This window comes from Podarcis gaigeae, assembly GCF_964106915.1.
Source record: "Podarcis gaigeae genome assembly, chromosome: 16".
In the NCBI taxonomy this organism is placed as follows: domain Eukaryota; kingdom Metazoa; phylum Chordata; class Lepidosauria; order Squamata; family Lacertidae; genus Podarcis; species Podarcis gaigeae.
Genome location: NC_139693.1, coordinates 11,835,672 through 11,853,596, shown reverse-complemented (window position 1 = coordinate 11,853,596; position 17,925 = coordinate 11,835,672). Strand labels below are relative to the sequence as shown.

Genomic DNA, 17,925 nt, shown 5'->3' with positions numbered 1-17,925 from the left:
AGATCAAACAGTCAAGCGGGCATATATGAAGTAAGGTGATCCTGCTACTAAACTGGTCCCACGCTGCTAGTAGTATTATATAATGATAGTAACTCCTTGGTCCTTAGCAGATGGGGAATCTGTGCAAATCTCTGAGCAGAGATATTATATGCAGGCAGGGTCCCACTCCTGTCTGCAACCTTGCTGCAACATGCTGCACTAACTGCAGCTTCCGAATGTACCGCAGAGAAAGCCTTGCATACAGTACATTACAGTAACCTAACATTGAAGTCATCAGTGCCTGAATTACAATGGTCATGCTCTCCTAGTCCAGGAATGCCTGTAATTGTCGCACCAGTAGCAACTGGTAAAAGGTGCTTCTAGCCACTGAGGTTGTCTGGGCCTCTAGTGCCAATGCTAGATCCAGAGGCACAATTAGATTGCATACCCACCCTTTCAGGGGGAGTGCAACCCCATCCAGGGAAGGCAACTGACCAGTTTCTCTGGCATGGCAACAACTCATCCACGGTGTGTTTGCCTTCGCAGGATTCAAGTTCATCACATTCTTACTCGGAGATCTACCGTCAAAGGGGAGAGAGCTGTATCATTATTTATGATGATGATGTTTTATTAGATTTGTAACCCACCTTTAGATTCAAAAATTCCCAGGACAGTAAACTACAGTCCATTAAAATACATCAATATATAAAAATCACAAAACCAAGAACATTATAAAACAGAAATTCCAACAGCAGAAAACATCAGTCATCCCCATAGCTTGAAGAAAAAGATACATCTTAACTTTACATCTGTAAGTATTTAGTGTGCGGTACAGACATCCAGGCGGTGCCACGGGAGAGAGAAACCTGCTTCACATTGTCTTACTGTAGGAAGAAGCCTTATACTGAATTAGGTCATTGGTCCATCTAGCTCAGTATTGCATACACTGACTGACAGTGGCTCTCCAGGGGTTTAGGTGGAGGGTATTCCCAGCCCTACCTGGAGATACCAGAAATTGAATCTGGGACCTTCTGCATGCAAAGCAGATGTTCCAGCAATGAGCTATGGCCTTTCCTTCAGACTACAGCTGCTGTTAGTTCAGCAGCCTCCATTCCCACTTGCTTCTGGTGCCCACAGCACATCACTTGCTGGATGGCAGTGTGAATGAAGCATATTTAAGGTAGTTGTGTCAGCAAGTTTAAGCATACCACGTGGACCTGGAGCTCTGCTAGAGCCATTTACCCCGCTCTGGCACCCAGCTGAGCCCCTTAAGTTGCAACAGTTGCAACCTGGGAGTAGTGACACTTTGCATACTATAGATGTATATCCCTACTCGTTAGCTTATACCAATGGTCACCAGTCATTTTAGACCCATGTGGACACCACCCACTCTGGTCACTTTTCTCTATCCCACCCAAGACAGATCGTGCACAGAGACAGTCTTTGCTTTGCTGAGGGATCTGGGGGAAGCTGGAGCCAGTAGTATTCATCTGAGTTTTGGAAAGCACGTAGAGCTGAAAGAGGAAGCAGGAAAGAGCATCATTCTTCCAACTTCCTCCTTCAGCTCTTTGTACATTTCAAAGGAGAAAAAGATAGCCACCCTCTTGACAAGGGGGGCAAAGAGACTGAGCGTGGGCTCAGAGGCTTTGTGAGCCTCGGAGGAAGATATGAAAATGCATCATTGCACCCATATGTACCATGCTGGAGACTCTTGGTTGATACTTTGTTTCCTTCGACGTTCCCTTTAGCATATACGAATATAGATATATATTAAGATCTACTTCCGTTGTTTGACGTAACTTTGACACTGCCAAGCAGAAATGAACACTGAAGTAAAGTTTGTCAGGAAACTACCTCCGACGTGCTAATGGCAGAACTGGAGTGTGTGTTTGTGCGTATATCAGTCTGTGCGCCCTTTCCCTCACACCCTCAAGTCCCAACAGTTGCTAGGCATCATACTCCGCCGTGGAGCGAGCCCATCCCGGTTCCTGTTGCCTAGCCATCCGGCCTGGGCACGCTGCGCCACAAAGTGGCCAAGAAGGGCGGGCAACGCAAGGCCCCACAGGCATCATCTTCCGGACAGACAGCCTTGACGCACATCTTGGCCTCCTGGCCTCCCTCGGCGCTGAGGAAGGGCTCGGTCACGTCGAAGCGGACACCGCAGGCTTCCCTGCTCAAGAGTGCACGTCGGTTCCCTTGGCGGGCTCGCAGGTACTGGCGTAGGGAGGGAGGGGTGGTGAGGAGGAGCCTGTAGGGAAGTGGCTGGCCTCCCCCTGGGGGCTGCTCCAGGTTCAGGAGGACAAAGGCTTTGGTGAGTCTCTCTCCCTTCTGGCAGCGGAGATGCAGCATCCAGCAAAATTCGTAGTCCTCACCTGTTAAAGAGAAGGAAGGGGGGCCATTGTTAGCATCCCTCCAGAAAAATAGGCCTCAGCATCCTTTACCAGTTGAAGGAGCGTGTCAGTGACCATGAGGTGCTTCTGGGAACAACATTTGCCCAGGTCTTTCAACCTGTGCCTGTGATTGTAATTCATGTGATTGTACAGTGGTACCTCGGGTTAACTACTTAATTGGTTCCGGAGGTCTGTTCTTAACCTGGAACTGTTCTTAACCTGAAGCACCACTTTAGCTAATGGGGCCTCCTGCTGCTGCCGCACCACCAGAGCCCGATTTCTGTTCTCATCCTGAAGCAAAGTTCTTAACCTGATGCACTATTTTTTGGGTTAGCAGAGTCTGTAACCTGAAGCGTATGTAACCTGAAGTGTATGTAACCCAAGGTACCACTGTACTTTGTTTTAAACAGTTTTGAATATTGAATTTTAAGTTGCAGTAACCTTCCCTGGTGTCTTCAGGTGAAGGGGTGGATATGAAATCAAATAAATGAACAGCAGCAATCTAGGCAGAGCCCTACTACATAGAACCACGTCGGTCATCTAGTCCAACCCCTTGCAATGCAGGAATTTTTTGCCCAATGTGGGACTTGAACCCACGACCCTGGATCAGACCAAAGTTTCATCGAGTCCAGCATCCTTTTCTCACAGTGGCCAACTGGATGCCCCAGTGGGAAGCAGGACTTGGGTGCAACAATGCTCTCGCTGCTAGCAAGTCCCAGCAGCTGGTATTCAGGGTCCTGCAGGATTAGGCCCCAATCTCACAGGTACGTTTGGGAAGCCCACTAGCAGGGCTTGAGTGCAAGAATGTTTTCCCTCCCTGTGATTCCCATCAACTGGTAACCACGGGCAAATTGCCTCAAATCAGATTGCCAACACTTCTCTCCTCCTGGGCCAGAGTCCATCAGGGCAGTAGCTGTCAGGCAGAGGAGCAAGATAGCAAAGCCTCTTTAAGACAGGCCTGCAAACATATATTTTTAAAATAACCCACAAACCCTGCACAGTTCAATGGCTATATAGTTTGGACTTCCAGGTCCTTCATCTTAACAGCTGCTCTGTTTTTTGCAAAACCAGAAGGCAGCAAAAGTGGGAGAGCATCTGCTTTGCATGCAGAAGGTCCCAGGTTCAATCTGTATCACTTCCGGATAGTGCTGAGAGAGAACCCTGTTCAAAACCCTGGAGGTACTGCAGCCAGTCTGTGTAGACTGTACTGAGAAAGCCAGGCCAATGGTCTGATTCAGTATAAAGCATCTTCCTGTGTCTTCTTGCTTACAAAACAGTCCCCATGCACTACCTTGGCTATCCTTACAACAACCCTGTAAAGTAGGCCCATATTAGCTCCATATTGCATGTAGTGGGAAGGGTAAAGCCTACCTATGCCCCCCCCCCCCATCAGCACTTGCACCTGGACAGCAGATGGAGGAGGTACACAGACTGATCTCCATCTTCCTCTCTATGGCTGTGAACACACCATACATTTAAGGCACATTTAAAGTATTTGACATTCCCCCCAAAGAATCCTGGGAACTGTAGTTTACACAATTCCTAGCACCCTTAACAAACTACTACTGTTCCCAGGGGAAGAGAAACCACGTGTACACAGCCGGAAAAAAAGCAGCATGGTATTCAAAGTACTGTAAACGCAACTCCCCATTTACGCAAGGGGTTACGTATCAAGGCACCACACAATTAAGTGAAATTGCGTGTGTTGGGAACACCCTTGAAAGCCTGAAAACACCCTCAAAACTTCCTTGCTCAAACACCCACTCTCCACAGGCCTCAATGGTCGGTGCAAAGGCTCCTGGGATTACACTTGCAAAGGCTTATGGGATTGCTAGGCGCTGTTTTCGTGCCATTTTCGTGCTCTTTCAACAGCCATTCTCCACCCCACCCCCCTTGCATGCCACTTCTAGGTTCTTGGCGATGCGCATGTGTGCGGTCGTGCACATATTGAACGCATGTAAAATGGTTGTCGCCAGTGCTATTTTTCCTAGAAAAAGAGGTGCTGGAACTCACCACAAACACCTCCCTCGTTCTCTTAGAATGGCAATGGCGCCAACTGAGTTCTGGCAAGTTCCTGCTAGGAAAAAAGCCCTGGTTGTTTCCGATAATTATTTACACCTTTGCATTTCAACGTATAAATCAATGCACACAAATATTATGGAAATCAGCAACCTTTTCCCCGCAATATATTTTTTCGGGGGGTGGGTGGGATGCAAAAGTGACCCCCTGCCTCTTCCCCCGCCCTCCCCACAGCACTCGGAGGCCTTGCAGCTCCTGTGACGCCCAGCAGCTGCAAGTGGAGCAGGAAAGCCACCCTGGGGTGGAGCCTGTGGAGCCCTCCCTGCTGCCGCTCGATTGGCTACGCAGCTGGGATTCCAAGGCAGGCATGGCAGCTTCACTTTGGGTGGCCGTCCACCTCCCTTACCTTCCCTGCCTTCGTTGAGCTTCAAGGAGACGGAGCTCTTGGCGCCAACCATCCCGAACATCGCTTGCGCAGCACACTGCAGCATGCATGTGCTGAACCTGGGCGCCACGTGCGGCTCTCCTGACGGTGCTTCCGGGTTGTCTTCCTGAGGGCAGGGTGCGTCCGGGACCTCTGACTCAGGCACGTTGCCTGCTGTGCGGTTGGGAGCAGTTGCGGCAGCCAGTATCAGAGCCAAAACCAGCCATTGATGACCCATCGCACGCTTCAGGGGGGCCGAGGCCTGCTGTGGGTTGGTGCCAGGACCAAGGTTCCCGCTGCCGAGAGACAGAGAAGAAGGGGGCAGGCTAACGAGGGGCTGGATCCGGCAGCATGCCTGGACTTGCTGCCGGAGGCTGTGTGGATTCCTTCGCCCCTGCGAAGCTGCTGGGTGGGTGCCCAGAATAACAACTGCCAAGGGACGCTTTTAGAAGAGGCCTTGGAATGCCAGAGGCCGGGGCGAGGTCTGGATTTGCCGCCGAAGCCTGAGCGGCTTCCTTTGCCCTGCTGATCTCTGGGACGGTGCCCAGAACAACAACTCGGGAGGCATGTTTCTTGATGAAGGCCTTGAGGAGCCAGACAGGGTGATAAAGAATCGACCTTGCATGCAAGAAGGCAGAGGCGTCTGCCTGCAGCGCAGAGTTAAACTGTGTGACTCATTCCTGATGGACACCAAATTCATTGAGAAGAGGGGGCTATCAGTATCTACTAGCCACAATGGTTGTGCTTTGCCCCACAGTAATACAGTAATACTTCTGAAAACCACTTGCTGGAAACCACAGGAAGGGAAGAGCGCTCTTTTGCTTGGGTTTCCCGCAGGCATATGGTCAGTCACTGTGAGAACAGGATGCTGGACTAGATGGGTCCTAGGCCGGATCCAACAGGCTTTCGTCATGTTCTTAAGGGCTGGAAATGTCCCATGTGAAACCAAGCAGATTTCTGGCATGCATGTGAATCCCTGGCACATCCAGGTAGCACTGTGAAATATTTCATGTCTGAAACTCAGGAGAGCTGCTGCCAGTCAGTGTAGTAAAACCAGAATAATTTCTGATTCTTTTTAATTATGGTGCTGGAGGAGACTCTTGAGAGTCCCATGGACTGCAAGAAGATCCAACCTCTCCATTCTGAAGGAAATCAGCCCTGAGTGCTTACTGGAAGGACAGATCCTGAAGCTGAGGCTCCAATACTTTGGCCACCTCATGAGAAGAGAAGACTCCCTGGAAAAGACCCTGATGTTGGGAAAGATGGAGGGCACAAGGAGAAGGGGATGACAGAGGATGAGATGGTGGGACTGTGTTCTCGAAGCTTCGAACATGAGTCTGACCAAACTGTGGGAGGCAGTGGAAGACAGGAGTGCCTGACGTGCTCTGGTCCAGGGGGTCACGAAGAGTCAGATATGACTAAACAACAAATCCCAAGCAGGGATGTCTGGCAAATGATTCTCACCAGATCCCATTGCTACATACAGTGGTACCTCGAGTTTCAAACACTTTGGGTTACAGACTCCACTAGCCCAGTACCTCAGGTTAAGAACTTTACCTCAGGATGAGAACAGAAATTGTGCGGTTGTGGCGCAGGGCCCCAATAGCTAAAGTGGTATCTCAGGTTAAGAACAGTTTCAGGTTAAGAACGGACCTCCGGAACGAATTAAGTTTGTAACCAGAAGTACCATTGTAATTTGCAAGTCACAACATCTGGCACCCAAAGCCAGCCAAGTGACTTTGTGAAAACCCCACAAACACTCTCCCTTGCTCTGTCAGTAATAATACAATTAGCAACAAACTACAAACAGTATATGATTTTTGTTGTTGTTGCTGCTGCTGCCTTTTCACCCCAAATCTGCTGCAGGCCTTGCTGTTCATCCGCATGACTCAGTGGCAAAAAGACAGAATAAACATCTTTTATGCGGTCCTTTTCAGCACAGAAAGGAGATAGGGAACCTCAACCCAGACCCAGACATGACGCCTTGGGACTCATTATCAGGTCTTATCCCTCCCCCAGTGGTACACGCTCTTCTCAAGCCACAACCCTCCCTGGCCCTGCTTCCCACCTTCCTGTTTTTGTTGGGCTGACCTCGAACTCTGATCATGCTTTCGCTTGGCTAGAAGGATAGTGTGTGTAGAGAGCTTATTTTGCAGACGTAAATTACCAGAGACGGGCTGGATGCCAGGCGTGCCAACTCAAGGGGGCTGAGGTGTCTTCAGCCCCCTCAGTATTTGTTGGAAGGGGGCCAGGCCCCTCAGTGTTGAGGGAGCCGGTGTGGTACAGTTTCAGCGGCTGGTTCCTCCAGAGTGCTCACACATACACCAGCCCCCCTTCAATCTTGGAGGCAACTTGGCACGTTTGTTGGATGCAAAGGACTGGGGAAGGCTCAGTGGCCAGGGAGTAGTGGTCAGAGGTAGAAGACTGAGAAGTGGTGTCAGGAGGTAATAGGGCTTAGTGAGCTGGGAGTCTGCAGCAGAAAAGAAATCAAATCAGGGCAGAAGCTGAAGCAGGGAGACCAAAAAGCAGAGATGAGTGAGACCTGATACTGTCAATGACTCCATGAAATCAACTTGACATTTCTTGATACCCACTGGGCTGATGTGACAGCCACCAGCAAGAGCCTTCTAGCTTAAGTACAGTGGTACCTCTGGTTATGTACTTAATTCGTTCCGGAGATTCATTCCTAACCTAAAACTGTTCTTAACCTGAAGCACTTTTGCTAATGGGGCCTCCCGCTGCTGCCGCACTGCAGCGTCACAATTTCTGTTCTCATCCTGAAACAAAGCTCTTAACCTGAGGTACTATTTCTGGGTTAGCGGAGTCTGTAACCTGAAGCGTATGTCACCCGAGGTACCACTGTAACTTCAGCAGCTCAAAGGCTTATGCACGAGAACCAGGTTTATGTATCGCCCAGCCTCCAAATGCATCGTACAGACCTGAGGTTAGAAGAAAAATTTATCGAAGTCCATATAGTCCCTTGGGAAGGTCTCTTACTGGTCAGAGAGAAGCAGGCCAACCAGAGTATTGTATATGGAAGCAAGGCAGCTGCTAAGCCTGATCTTTATGAATAGGATGTAATACTTTTTTTTAAAGCACCTTTTGATCCACAGGCTATTTCACTGCAGTCGAACAAGAGCATGCCATATATCAGAAATAAGTCATAGAAAGGACGTACACCAGTTTTACAGGGAAGTTTCACAGCTTAAAGGTAAGTCATTGACACTTCCTTAGGCAAAATAAAAAAAAATTGTCCAGTAGCATCTTAGAGACCAACTAAGTTTGTTCTAGGTATAAGCTTTCGTGTGCATGCACACTTCTTCAGATACACTGAAATGGAGGTTATGCAGGCATGAATGATTTTCTGTCGCCCCAAAATTTCTTCCTGCCAGTTCCTGTTGTTTGCTTACATCTATCCTGATCTCAATAACATGCTAACAATTACTTGCTGTCCTTTGCAGGAACAAGTGGTGGGGAACATACTTAGAATTGTCTCAAGAGGCTAAAGCTTGTCAACAAATATGGGTGTATGGAAACAACTTGACAGCTTATGAGCGCTCATCATCCACTGAATTGAGTGGCTTGACATTGTGAATTGGTGTTATTCATTATAGATGCAGTAGATGGCACTGTGTAGCTGTCAGGAGTTCCCTTGGCTTGTAGAAGGAAAATAAACCTTTTACCAGATTAACTTTATACCTACCGGTAAGTATTAATTATCATACCCAGCTCTCCCTCCATCACGTTGCTGTAAACAAAAATTGCCCTTTTCCCTTATGGGGTATCCAGGAGCCCATATAGAGTCCTTACATAGGTTCCCTATTGGTAGGAGAGAATAACAGAGGCCAACCAGAGAATATTGAAAAGCAAAGCAGCTAGTAAGCTTGATATTTATTCATCTGTTGCAACAGGGTGCTCCCCTCACCCGCAGGAGAAGGAACCCAGAAAAATGGCACGCAAGGCCTTATAAAGACTTTTGAAATTGCCACCCTGTAGATCAAGACCACCCCCAGAAACATCATACATACATACATCACAGAAGGGGTGTAACCTAAGACCACCCCTCAGATAAAAAGGTAAAGGTACCCCTGCCCGTACGGGCCAGTCTTGCCAGACTCTAGGGTTGTGCGCTCATCTCACTCTAAAGGCCAGGAGCCAGCGCTGTCTGCAGCCACTTCTGGGTCAAACTGCATCTAGCGAGCCCTATTTATCTACTTGCACCCGAGGGTGCTTTCGAACTGCTAGGTTGGCAGGCGCTGGGACCAAGCGGCGGGAGCGCACACCTCCGCAGGGATTCGAACCACCGACCTTTCGATCAGCAAGTCCTAGGTGCTGAGGCTTAAACCCACAGCGCCATCCACGTCCCAACCCTCAGAAACATCACACCTATATCACAGAAAAAATAAATGTTGTTTATCTCCTGTCTGGCATGTTACTTGATTGGATTTCCTGGGTAGCCTGGCCAGTCTTTTGTAATATTTAGTTCCTGGGCCAGGTCTCAGGCTCACACCCTATTCATATCTTAAATGTGTCCTTAAGACACATTTGTGAAGGAAAAGACAATGGGGAGTCTTTTCCAGTTTGACCTTGCAGAGAAAACATTTGCTCAGTTTAGAAATCAAAATGGTTCCAGGTTGGCCTTCCTTGGTTGGTACACTTATGAGCATTGCCATATATCCAAGACCATAAAATTCCTATCACAACGTTTGCAAAGAGTGCCAATTTCAGGAAAATACATATGAAGAAACAAGGCAAGTTCTGCCATTTGCAAGTTACTGGAATGGATACTGAAGAGCCCCATATACTGTGGTGTAAAGAAATATCCACTCAACTTTGCTACAGACAACCCTTCACCCACGACTCAGAAAAAAACACACAAAAGGCAACGTGTAACACATATGTAATTTATTCAGTACTGCCCACAATGCATTTCTATGAAATTAAGTTTTTGCCTAAAAAGCAAAGCAGTTTACAAATTGATTACACACAAATTGAAAGCCACCACAAAGCATAAAGTAATAAGCTACATATGTTTTTCAGGAAACTGTCATTTTGCAGCTGTGCGATGTGTTCACATTGTATTGTAATAGCCATTGGCTACAAACAATAACACGGGATTGATTGCTTTAGCACTTGGGGCGGGGCGGGGCGGAATCAATTGAGAGCACTGACAGCTTGCTGATCATCTTGAGAGCAGTCTCCAGCAATTGTGCATACCTGTGTATGAAGGGGAGTGGGTTCAGGAGGGAGAAAGAAAACAAAGATAGCAAAGATGAGTTACTATAGGTGACAAATCAAAACCATACACAACCACTGTGCTTGTCCTCCCACGAATCCCATCAGACAGCTCCTTCTGGAGTAGCGTTTCCTCTTCTCTGCTCTGCCAGCTCCAGTGGGTTCAACCTTTGCAGGTTCTGGAGCCAAGACAGATGGTAAGACACGTTGCCTTATCTCCTCATTGGGACTCCTCCCCACACCACTATACCAAAAGCTCATGTTCTGGGACTATGTAATATTCCAATCCTTCCCCTAACCCCCAGGAGTTGGAGAACCTGTGGCCTGTTGAAATGTTGCTCAACTATAGCTCCCATCAACCCTGGTTCTCCCCCCACTTGCCTGCCCTACTGTTCTCTTACAGCAGTCAGTTTTTAAAACTCACCTGTTGGATGCAGAAGGCTGGGTGATGTGGGCTGGAAGGAATCAATGCTGCAGCGATATCACAACTAAGGAAGCTACCAGTTACTGGAGAGGCCAGTAGGAGCCCCAATCAGAGTTCTTCTATTAAAAGGGGAAAAAACAGATGCTAAGTATAATGAAGTCAAGGAGCAACTATCATCTCCCATCTCTTACACAAATGTTGCTGCCATGCTCCTAGGCTCAGAAGGAACCACTCAGTCACAGAAATCAGACTGGGGCGGTAACAATTTCATCACTGGAGCCAACTTGGGAAGAGGAGGGAGTGCCCTCTCTCTCTCACCCCCCCCCAACTGTGGAGGGCAAGCACTTACCCTCTTTGCATCTGCTGCCAGTTCATGTAGACAATGCAGAGATGGATGGACCAGTGGTCTAGCACCTCGCTTAGGTATGCAGTTGGCTTCAGGGAGTCATCTACAAGGAGAGGGGGAAACACAATCAGACCCAAGGCCCAAAAATCCTTCTTAATCTACCTAATTTGTTTCTTAGCAGTTTTTCAGCTGTTCAAACATTTTCATGGTTTTATAAATGATCAAAGTGAGCTAGTGAAACTCATCATTAAAACTGCAGGCAACTAACTGCTCAATCTTTCCTAACTTTTATGGGAGTCCTCTTTTTTATGCATACTGGAAAGTTACAGAGTGCAGGGCTTCTGGAATCCCCCAGAGAGAGCTGTAATCTGGACAGCCAGATAGTCGAAGGTTTCAATCCTATATAAGGATTATATATATATTCCAAGCAGACATGAATAAAATTGTATTTTAAGCTTTTCACATATGTTACCATTTTACCTATCAGATAAACTTTACCTGCTAAATCTCCACCGGGAACAGAAGGAGGGCCCCCAATTCAGGTTCACCATTCTGCAAGAAAGATGGTTTTGCCATTTAGGGGGGAAATATCAGAAGAAACAAATTGTCAAGCACGATCTCTAGTCCATAAGGAGGAATCTTCAAATTTAAAGAAATCCCATCAACTTAAAAACTGGAGCAAAAATGTAAGGGCTGGGACATTATTTAGCCAGGCCGTGAGGTGCAAGTTTTGATACAGCAACTACCACCACCTCCAACTTAGACACTCTCCCAACTGATGCTCAGATTCCGCTTCTCAACAGCAAAATTCAGCCGAACGAGATTCCAAGTGAGATCATCATGTCAGTGGGAACTGGGGGTGGGTGGGTGAATTGACTATAAGAAGATAAGATAAAAGCAAGGTTGGCACTATATGCAAACTCACTTTTCTTCCTTTGGAGACAGGAGGACAAGCAGTCCAGTCCACAAGGGCTGGCTCTCTGGAGTATGTCCTGCATTCTGAAGGAAAGAAAAGTCTTCTATGTACATAAATGCATATAAAAATGAACTTGATCTACAGCCCTTCCTCATCAGACCTAAGTCCCATCAGACAGTTCCTTCTGGAGCAGAGTTTCATCTTTCCCCTCTGCTGGCCCCAGTGGGTTCAACCTTTGCAGGTTCTGGCACCAAAACAGAAGATAAGACGCAATAGGATTTCTTCATTGGGACCAGAGTGATGCTTTAGGTTTGAAATTCCTAGATCTTATTCTTGCTAGCATGTGGCTGTTTCATTGCGAAGAAAAAAACCATACCTGTTGGAAGAATCATCTTTTAAATGAACTGCTCCATTCTGCTGTTTGAAAGAAAGAGCAGACCCTGGAGAGCAAGAGAAAATGATTATTATTAAGTCCCGGTTTGCAGCTATGACCATCCAACCTCACCCAAGTGCTGCTGAGCTCTTAAGCCTCAGAAAGGACCACTCAGTCACAAGAAATCAGACTGGGGCGGTAAAAGTCTCATCACTGGGGAGACAGCAGGTGCGAGCTGGGTGGCAATACAGAAGAGTAACAATACACTAACCCAGAGGTTAGGAACATGTCAGGTCCTCCAGATGTGGCTCAACCACAGCTCCCAAAATCCTTGCTAATGCTGGCCAGGGCTGATGGAAGCTGGGACTCTAACAACATCCCCACCCCTATATTAAACAGTGCATAAATTTAATAATGAGCTGTACCTCCAATACTCACTTTTTTTTGGCCAGGGTCCTTGTACCTGTGTAGGACATAAGAACTTGTTCAATAAAAGGAAACTCCAGACAGAATGCTTATGCTACGCGGCGGAGCAGCAGTTTGATCAGGGCTTTGGTAACTCTATTGCCATGAGACTAAATGTCGTCCATCAACGTAGGTCATCATTTCAAACTAAACAGTCAAGTGCAAACAATTGAAACACACCCAGCGCACAAAGGTCTCACCTCCCCATCATTCAGATGCACTGGTCCTCAAACATACCTCTTAAGGGTTTTCCACACAGCTGCTCCTTGTTCAGGAATATGCATCCTGTAATTAAGGAAATCGGAAGCATTTTTTTTTTGTATACCCATTCATTCCTCCCTCCCTCAGCAAGCTGGAAGGTCTTGTGTTCTCAGATAGGAAGATGACATCACTAGACATCAGATATATGCTTGTCAATTTTAACATCACTGAACACAGTAAGGCAGCAAAAAGGAGCTCAAAACAGCTGGTAGGGTGTGCTGGAAGCTTTCTATTTTTGAAGTACACCCAGAGGATTTGTCCAGAGAACTTCTGCCCCCTCCCACTAGAAATTTGCTACACTGGCTGCAACAAGACTACTTTGCTTCCCCTCAAATGGACTAGTTCTCTAAATAGCATGCAAGTATACTGTACATGTAAACATACAATGCAAGAGGGCCAGATTTTGTTCCCCTTGCTCAGGATCTGAGAGCAAATGACCAAAAATTAGTGACTAGATAAACAGAAATATCTCAAGTTTAAGGAAAATGTTTTGGCTCCTACATTATCCAGCTGGTCATGTTATTCAATAAGCACTGTAGCCAAAGTGGCAATTACAGAAGTGGTGGTGAATGGAGTGTTTTGTTTTTAATTACAGCTCCTTGATGTCCTCAATGCACTTTAAAAATGGGGTTGGCAGACTTTATAAATATAAATAAAATACTTACATGTGGTACAGACACATAGCTGATGACTCTTGCAGCTGTAGAATGGGGGAATATGAAAAAAAAATGTATCAAAAAATAAAATAAAAACCACACTGCCTTCAATCACTAATGCTGCTATACCAAAGGTGCGTATGAGGGGGAGATTCTACACAACTTGACCACATGGTCTTTGTGTCTTGGACACAGAACCATTTTGTCAGGGCACTTTGGCAAAATCTACTTCCATCTCCCACACTGATGCTCAGGGCTAGTGCTACTCAGAATCTGGTAAAGGTTTTCTCCACTGAAGCCTCAGAAAGAGAGAGTTCGTGGATTTCATCTCTGTAGCACTTGATGCCCTTGTAACAATGGCTAGAAAGGGCACCCAGGGAAGTTCTATTTTTAACAGATTGAGCTATGCGGTACACTTTAAAATATGATACCAAGTACAGCATTCTAAGGTTTTCAGAAAGAGCAAGTGGGCTTCGTGGATCTGTTGGAACACATACACAGCCACCCAGCAAGAAATGAAGGATCATTGCAGAGTTTAATCCCAATCCTACTCTGCAACATACTAGATCATGGTTAGAACTATCTTCTAAAACATGGCATTCAAATACAGTACACCTCATAGTACATTTTCAAGTTTTGTTTGGACATCAATGTAAATACACAACATATTATATTTTAAAAACCTCCCATGTACCAACCGTCAATTGCCCAACAACTGCTCATCTTTCCAAGTATGTACAGCTTAAACACATTTGATTTCCACCTCACCTGGAAAGCACAGTTGCACATGATCTTGCAAATTCAGGTCTGGAGGGAGAAAAAGCCAACAGCTGATTTATAAGCTAGACATTATAAGCCAAGTGATATAATCTTAGAAAGTAGTAACTGACTATGGCAGCCAGGAGTCCATTCTCAGAAACAAAAGGATGTCCTCACAGAACTTTTCAGTACAGGTCTGTGTAGTTTCATCAGAGAAAGGCATTAAGTATACAGAGGGAGTGCTAGCCCCAGACATATCCCCCTTATGGCTGGGGAATTTATACCAAAACCATACTTGACCTCAAAAGCTTTTAAGCGAAGGCAGTCTGTTAGGGAATGCCCTCACTATGGATTTGTGGTGGGTTGCAGCAGACAACTTAAAATAATGCCAATTCTGGGGCTCCACCAATGCTATGCATTCTACCACTTTAAACAGTCATGCTTTTCCCCAGAGAATCCTGGGAACTGTAGTTTGTTAAGGGTGCTAAGAGTTGTTAGGTGACCCCTATTGCTCCTTCAGAGCTACAATTCCTGAAGTGGTTTATCAATTAATCCCCAGAGTACTGGGTGAAGGGTAGCTCTGTGAGGGTGGATTTGGGTTTCGATTTCCAGTGACCAACTTTAATCATAAAGATCTACAGCAGACCCTTAAAAGTTATGGAGAAATGAAGCCCAAACCTATGCAGTTTCTCAGAAGCATATTGCACCAAGCTCAGATTTCTTTAACACAGCACAGAGCTACACCATGAAAAACCATTGGATTCCTAACAATTAATATTTTCTGAATAATAGATAATAAAATAACAGCACGGAAAGTATTACACAAGCTGGATCAGATACATAATAAGAGGTTAGGCTGCTGTAAGCCTTCATACTTATGCTTCATGGCCTGTGTTGCATAAATCTGTAAAAATTAGTTTATAAACACTGTAGCCTGGGAGCCTTGTGGTCTATGAATGGAATATAAAACTTTTTTAAAAAAGTTATGGATAATACAGCAATGCTTGATGGTCACACAGGCCCTTATTCACATTTTCTGATAGGCATCCAAGTCGGTAGCGTTTTTAAGCGTCCACAGGCACGTATAAAAGTACTTATTCCAGGGATCAGGAATCGCTGCGAGATATTTTTCGGGAAGCAATTAAAAAATCAGATATTAACTACACCCAGCCGTTAAATGGCAAATAAAGTAACCTTCATTTGTATTTCAGCCACCTTTTATATAGAACTGGCCGAATGCTTAGTTCGGAAGTCAGTCCCCCAAGAGATCCAAGGGCCTTGCGCCCAGTTAAGCGTTACACGAGCTTGCAAGGCCATACGCTGCCCGTTGACCGCACCCTTTCTCAACAAAAACGCTCAAGGGCTACTCAATATTCACACCCAAAGATGAGGGAAAGCGTGCAGAAGCCCTTTAGTGGGATTTGCAGGCCTGAAACTCTCCACAAATCGCGGATGGCACCGGATTAAAAAACAATAACTCTCCCTCCTACGCCCTTTACCTACCTTGCTGCAGGACTGCCTTAGATAGAGAAACAGCGCCCATCCGCTGAAGGGTTAAATAGGCAGTAGCCGCGGAGCATGCCGGGAACTCTTCCCCGCCTTCCCTTTCTGCCCAATGGCCGTCGCTTTTTACAAATTCTCCCGTTTAGCGCGTGAATTGAGACGTTAGAACGCATGCGCCCTCTTTTACAACTACTTGACCGTGTCCATAGAGATAGAAAAGAGAGAGCTCTATGACCTTTCTATCCCTACGATAGTAATATTTTCGAGAGATAATAGTATTACAGATTTTTCATACTCTGTCCCTGTCTGCACGACACAACTTCTGGAGCGGAGAATTAAGGGGCTTTTACCATGGAGATATGAAGGTATAGAGCCGTGTTACTGCCCCTCCTCTTTAAAATGGTCAATGGCGGCCATCTTCATCTCCTTTTCAATTGATGCCGGAAGTATAGCCTTTGTGCGTCGCTCTAATTTTTCAGATGACCTTATTGTCTCTAGGACATTTTACGAAAAGGCAGGGCGGGAAGAGGACTGCGCAAGCGCAATAGAAAAGCATCAAGCACGTGTAAAACAAAGGACGCAGGGATTCCGCATGCGCACTGGCCTCGATGAGCGGGGGGCGGAATGGAATGGAGCTGCACGTGTAGTACTAGTGATAACGAGAACAGCCCCGAGCATGCGCAGAATTCTAATTTTTCCCTTGCCCGGAGTACGTATACAAAGGATTTCCGAGGAAGTTTGCGATTCCTCCTCTTTTTGGTGTGCTGTTTCGCCCGGAACTCATCATCTGAAAACATTTTGCTTCCCCTGGAAAAATTATTGGGAAGCAAGTCAAAGCTTACTGTAAGTTTCATACAAGGAAACCCATCTTTTTATCTCCAGTGCAAAGGCAGAACCACACAGCATTATAGCAAAGTAGAAATGTTTATGCAAATATGTTGCTAACGGCTGCCAGGCCAATCAGAGACTTCCAAGAAATTGACCAAATCAGGACAATTCAGAGTTTTTGAGATTAAACTGCTTATCACACAGCTGATGGGACAGTAGAAATAGAATCACCATCACAGTTTACTTGTGCAATCACAAATGGAACTGAATTAGATGCAGCCCTGAGCCCTTTAAAGCCCAGGAACCCCACCAAAAAGGACCTGGCATTCTACCACTGAAAATCACTAGGAAATGAGTTTGGTCATAAAGGTGGCGACTTCCTCAACTAGAACCTGACATGCTACATAAGTAAGTGTATTGGCTGCCAGTGGGCCAGTGGTGCAAAAGGCCCCAGATGGCCACCACCCAAGGCTCAAGTGGGTTCACCGGAACTGCAGTTCTTAATTTGCAGATTGAGTGAACAGTTTGCATAAGGACTTTCAGACAGGACCTCTGTGCTGCTCTTTGACTCTTGCTCCAGGGGAGGAAAGCCATTTCTACTGAAACAATTGTTAAAATGGAAGGGTCCCTATTTTAGCAGTTTTGATGCCAACCACTTTCCCCTCCCAAACCAGGGTGGGAGCATGCCTCAGTGCAGCAAAGGAACCACCAGAGCACACCTTGATTTCCCAATTGTTTCCTTGAAGCTACATATTACATCAGGTAACAGGGATACAGGTGGCGCTGTGGGTTAAACCACAGAGCCTAGGACTTGCCGCTCTGAGGGTCGACGGTTCGAATCCCCGCGATCGGGTGAGCTCCCGTTGCTTGGTCCCTGCTCCTGCCAACCTAGTAGTACAAAAGCACGTCAAAGTGCAAGTAGATAAATAGGTACCACTCCGGCGGGAAGGTAACCGGCGTTTCCGTGCGCTGCTCTGGTTCGCCAGAAGCGGCTTAGTCATGCTGGCCACATGACCTGGAAGCTGTACGCCGGCTCCCTTGGCCAATAAAGCGAGATGAGCGCCGCAACCCCAGAGTCGGCTACGACTGGACCTAATGGTCAGGGGTCCCTTTACCTTTTATGACATCAGGTATGGGGTGGGTGGCCATGACTTGGGGAAAACAGCTTTGTGGGCCACTAGGGGATGTCTGCTGGGCTAAATTTGGTCTGCAGGCTAGCGGTTCCCCACCCTTGGCTACCAGGCTGTACAGACACAAACGAAGACACAGAGGTTAAATCTGTGCTCCTTGTCTTGTGACTTTGAGGCAGGATAAGAATAAATGAAACAAAGAATGAGAGACGTGGGA

At 46.6% G+C, this 17,925-nt stretch overlaps 1 protein-coding gene and 1 long non-coding RNA gene across 2 annotated transcripts; both read right to left on the bottom strand.

Moving 5' to 3' along the window:
• Nucleotides 1–586: 586 nt before the first annotated feature.
• On the bottom strand, nucleotides 587–5,593 carry LOC310833107 (uncharacterized protein). Its single transcript, XM_083715453.1, has 2 exons — nucleotides 4,795–5,593; nucleotides 587–2,351 (listed from the first exon to the last, which is right to left on the bottom strand). The coding sequence occupies exons 1-2, from the start codon at nucleotides 5,048–5,050 to the stop codon at nucleotides 1,975–1,977; spliced, it is 633 nt and encodes a 210-aa protein (XP_083571579.1). The 5' UTR covers nucleotides 5,051–5,593; the 3' UTR covers nucleotides 587–1,974.
• A 4,111-nt stretch (nucleotides 5,594–9,704) lies between these two features.
• On the bottom strand, nucleotides 9,705–15,893 carry LOC310833488. The gene is made up of 10 exons (XR_014558702.1): nucleotides 15,751–15,893; nucleotides 14,257–14,295; nucleotides 13,498–13,532; nucleotides 12,772–12,856; nucleotides 12,110–12,569; nucleotides 11,743–11,816; nucleotides 11,316–11,369; nucleotides 10,821–10,920; nucleotides 10,472–10,590; nucleotides 9,705–10,029 (listed from the first exon to the last, which is right to left on the bottom strand). It is a non-coding gene; the product is annotated as an uncharacterized lncRNA (long non-coding RNA).
• Between the last annotated feature and the right edge of the window lie 2,032 nt (nucleotides 15,894–17,925).

Bases quoted from the DNA above. Each gene is read 5' to 3' on its own strand.
- LOC310833107 (XM_083715453.1), bottom strand. From the start codon at position 5,050: ATGGGTCATCAATGGCTGGTTTTGGCTCTGATACTGGCTGCCGCAACT. The intron at 2,352-4,794 runs GTAAGGGAGGTG...TCTCTTTAACAG, and splicing joins GCTCAACGAAGGCAGGGAAG to GTGAGGACTACGAATTTTGC.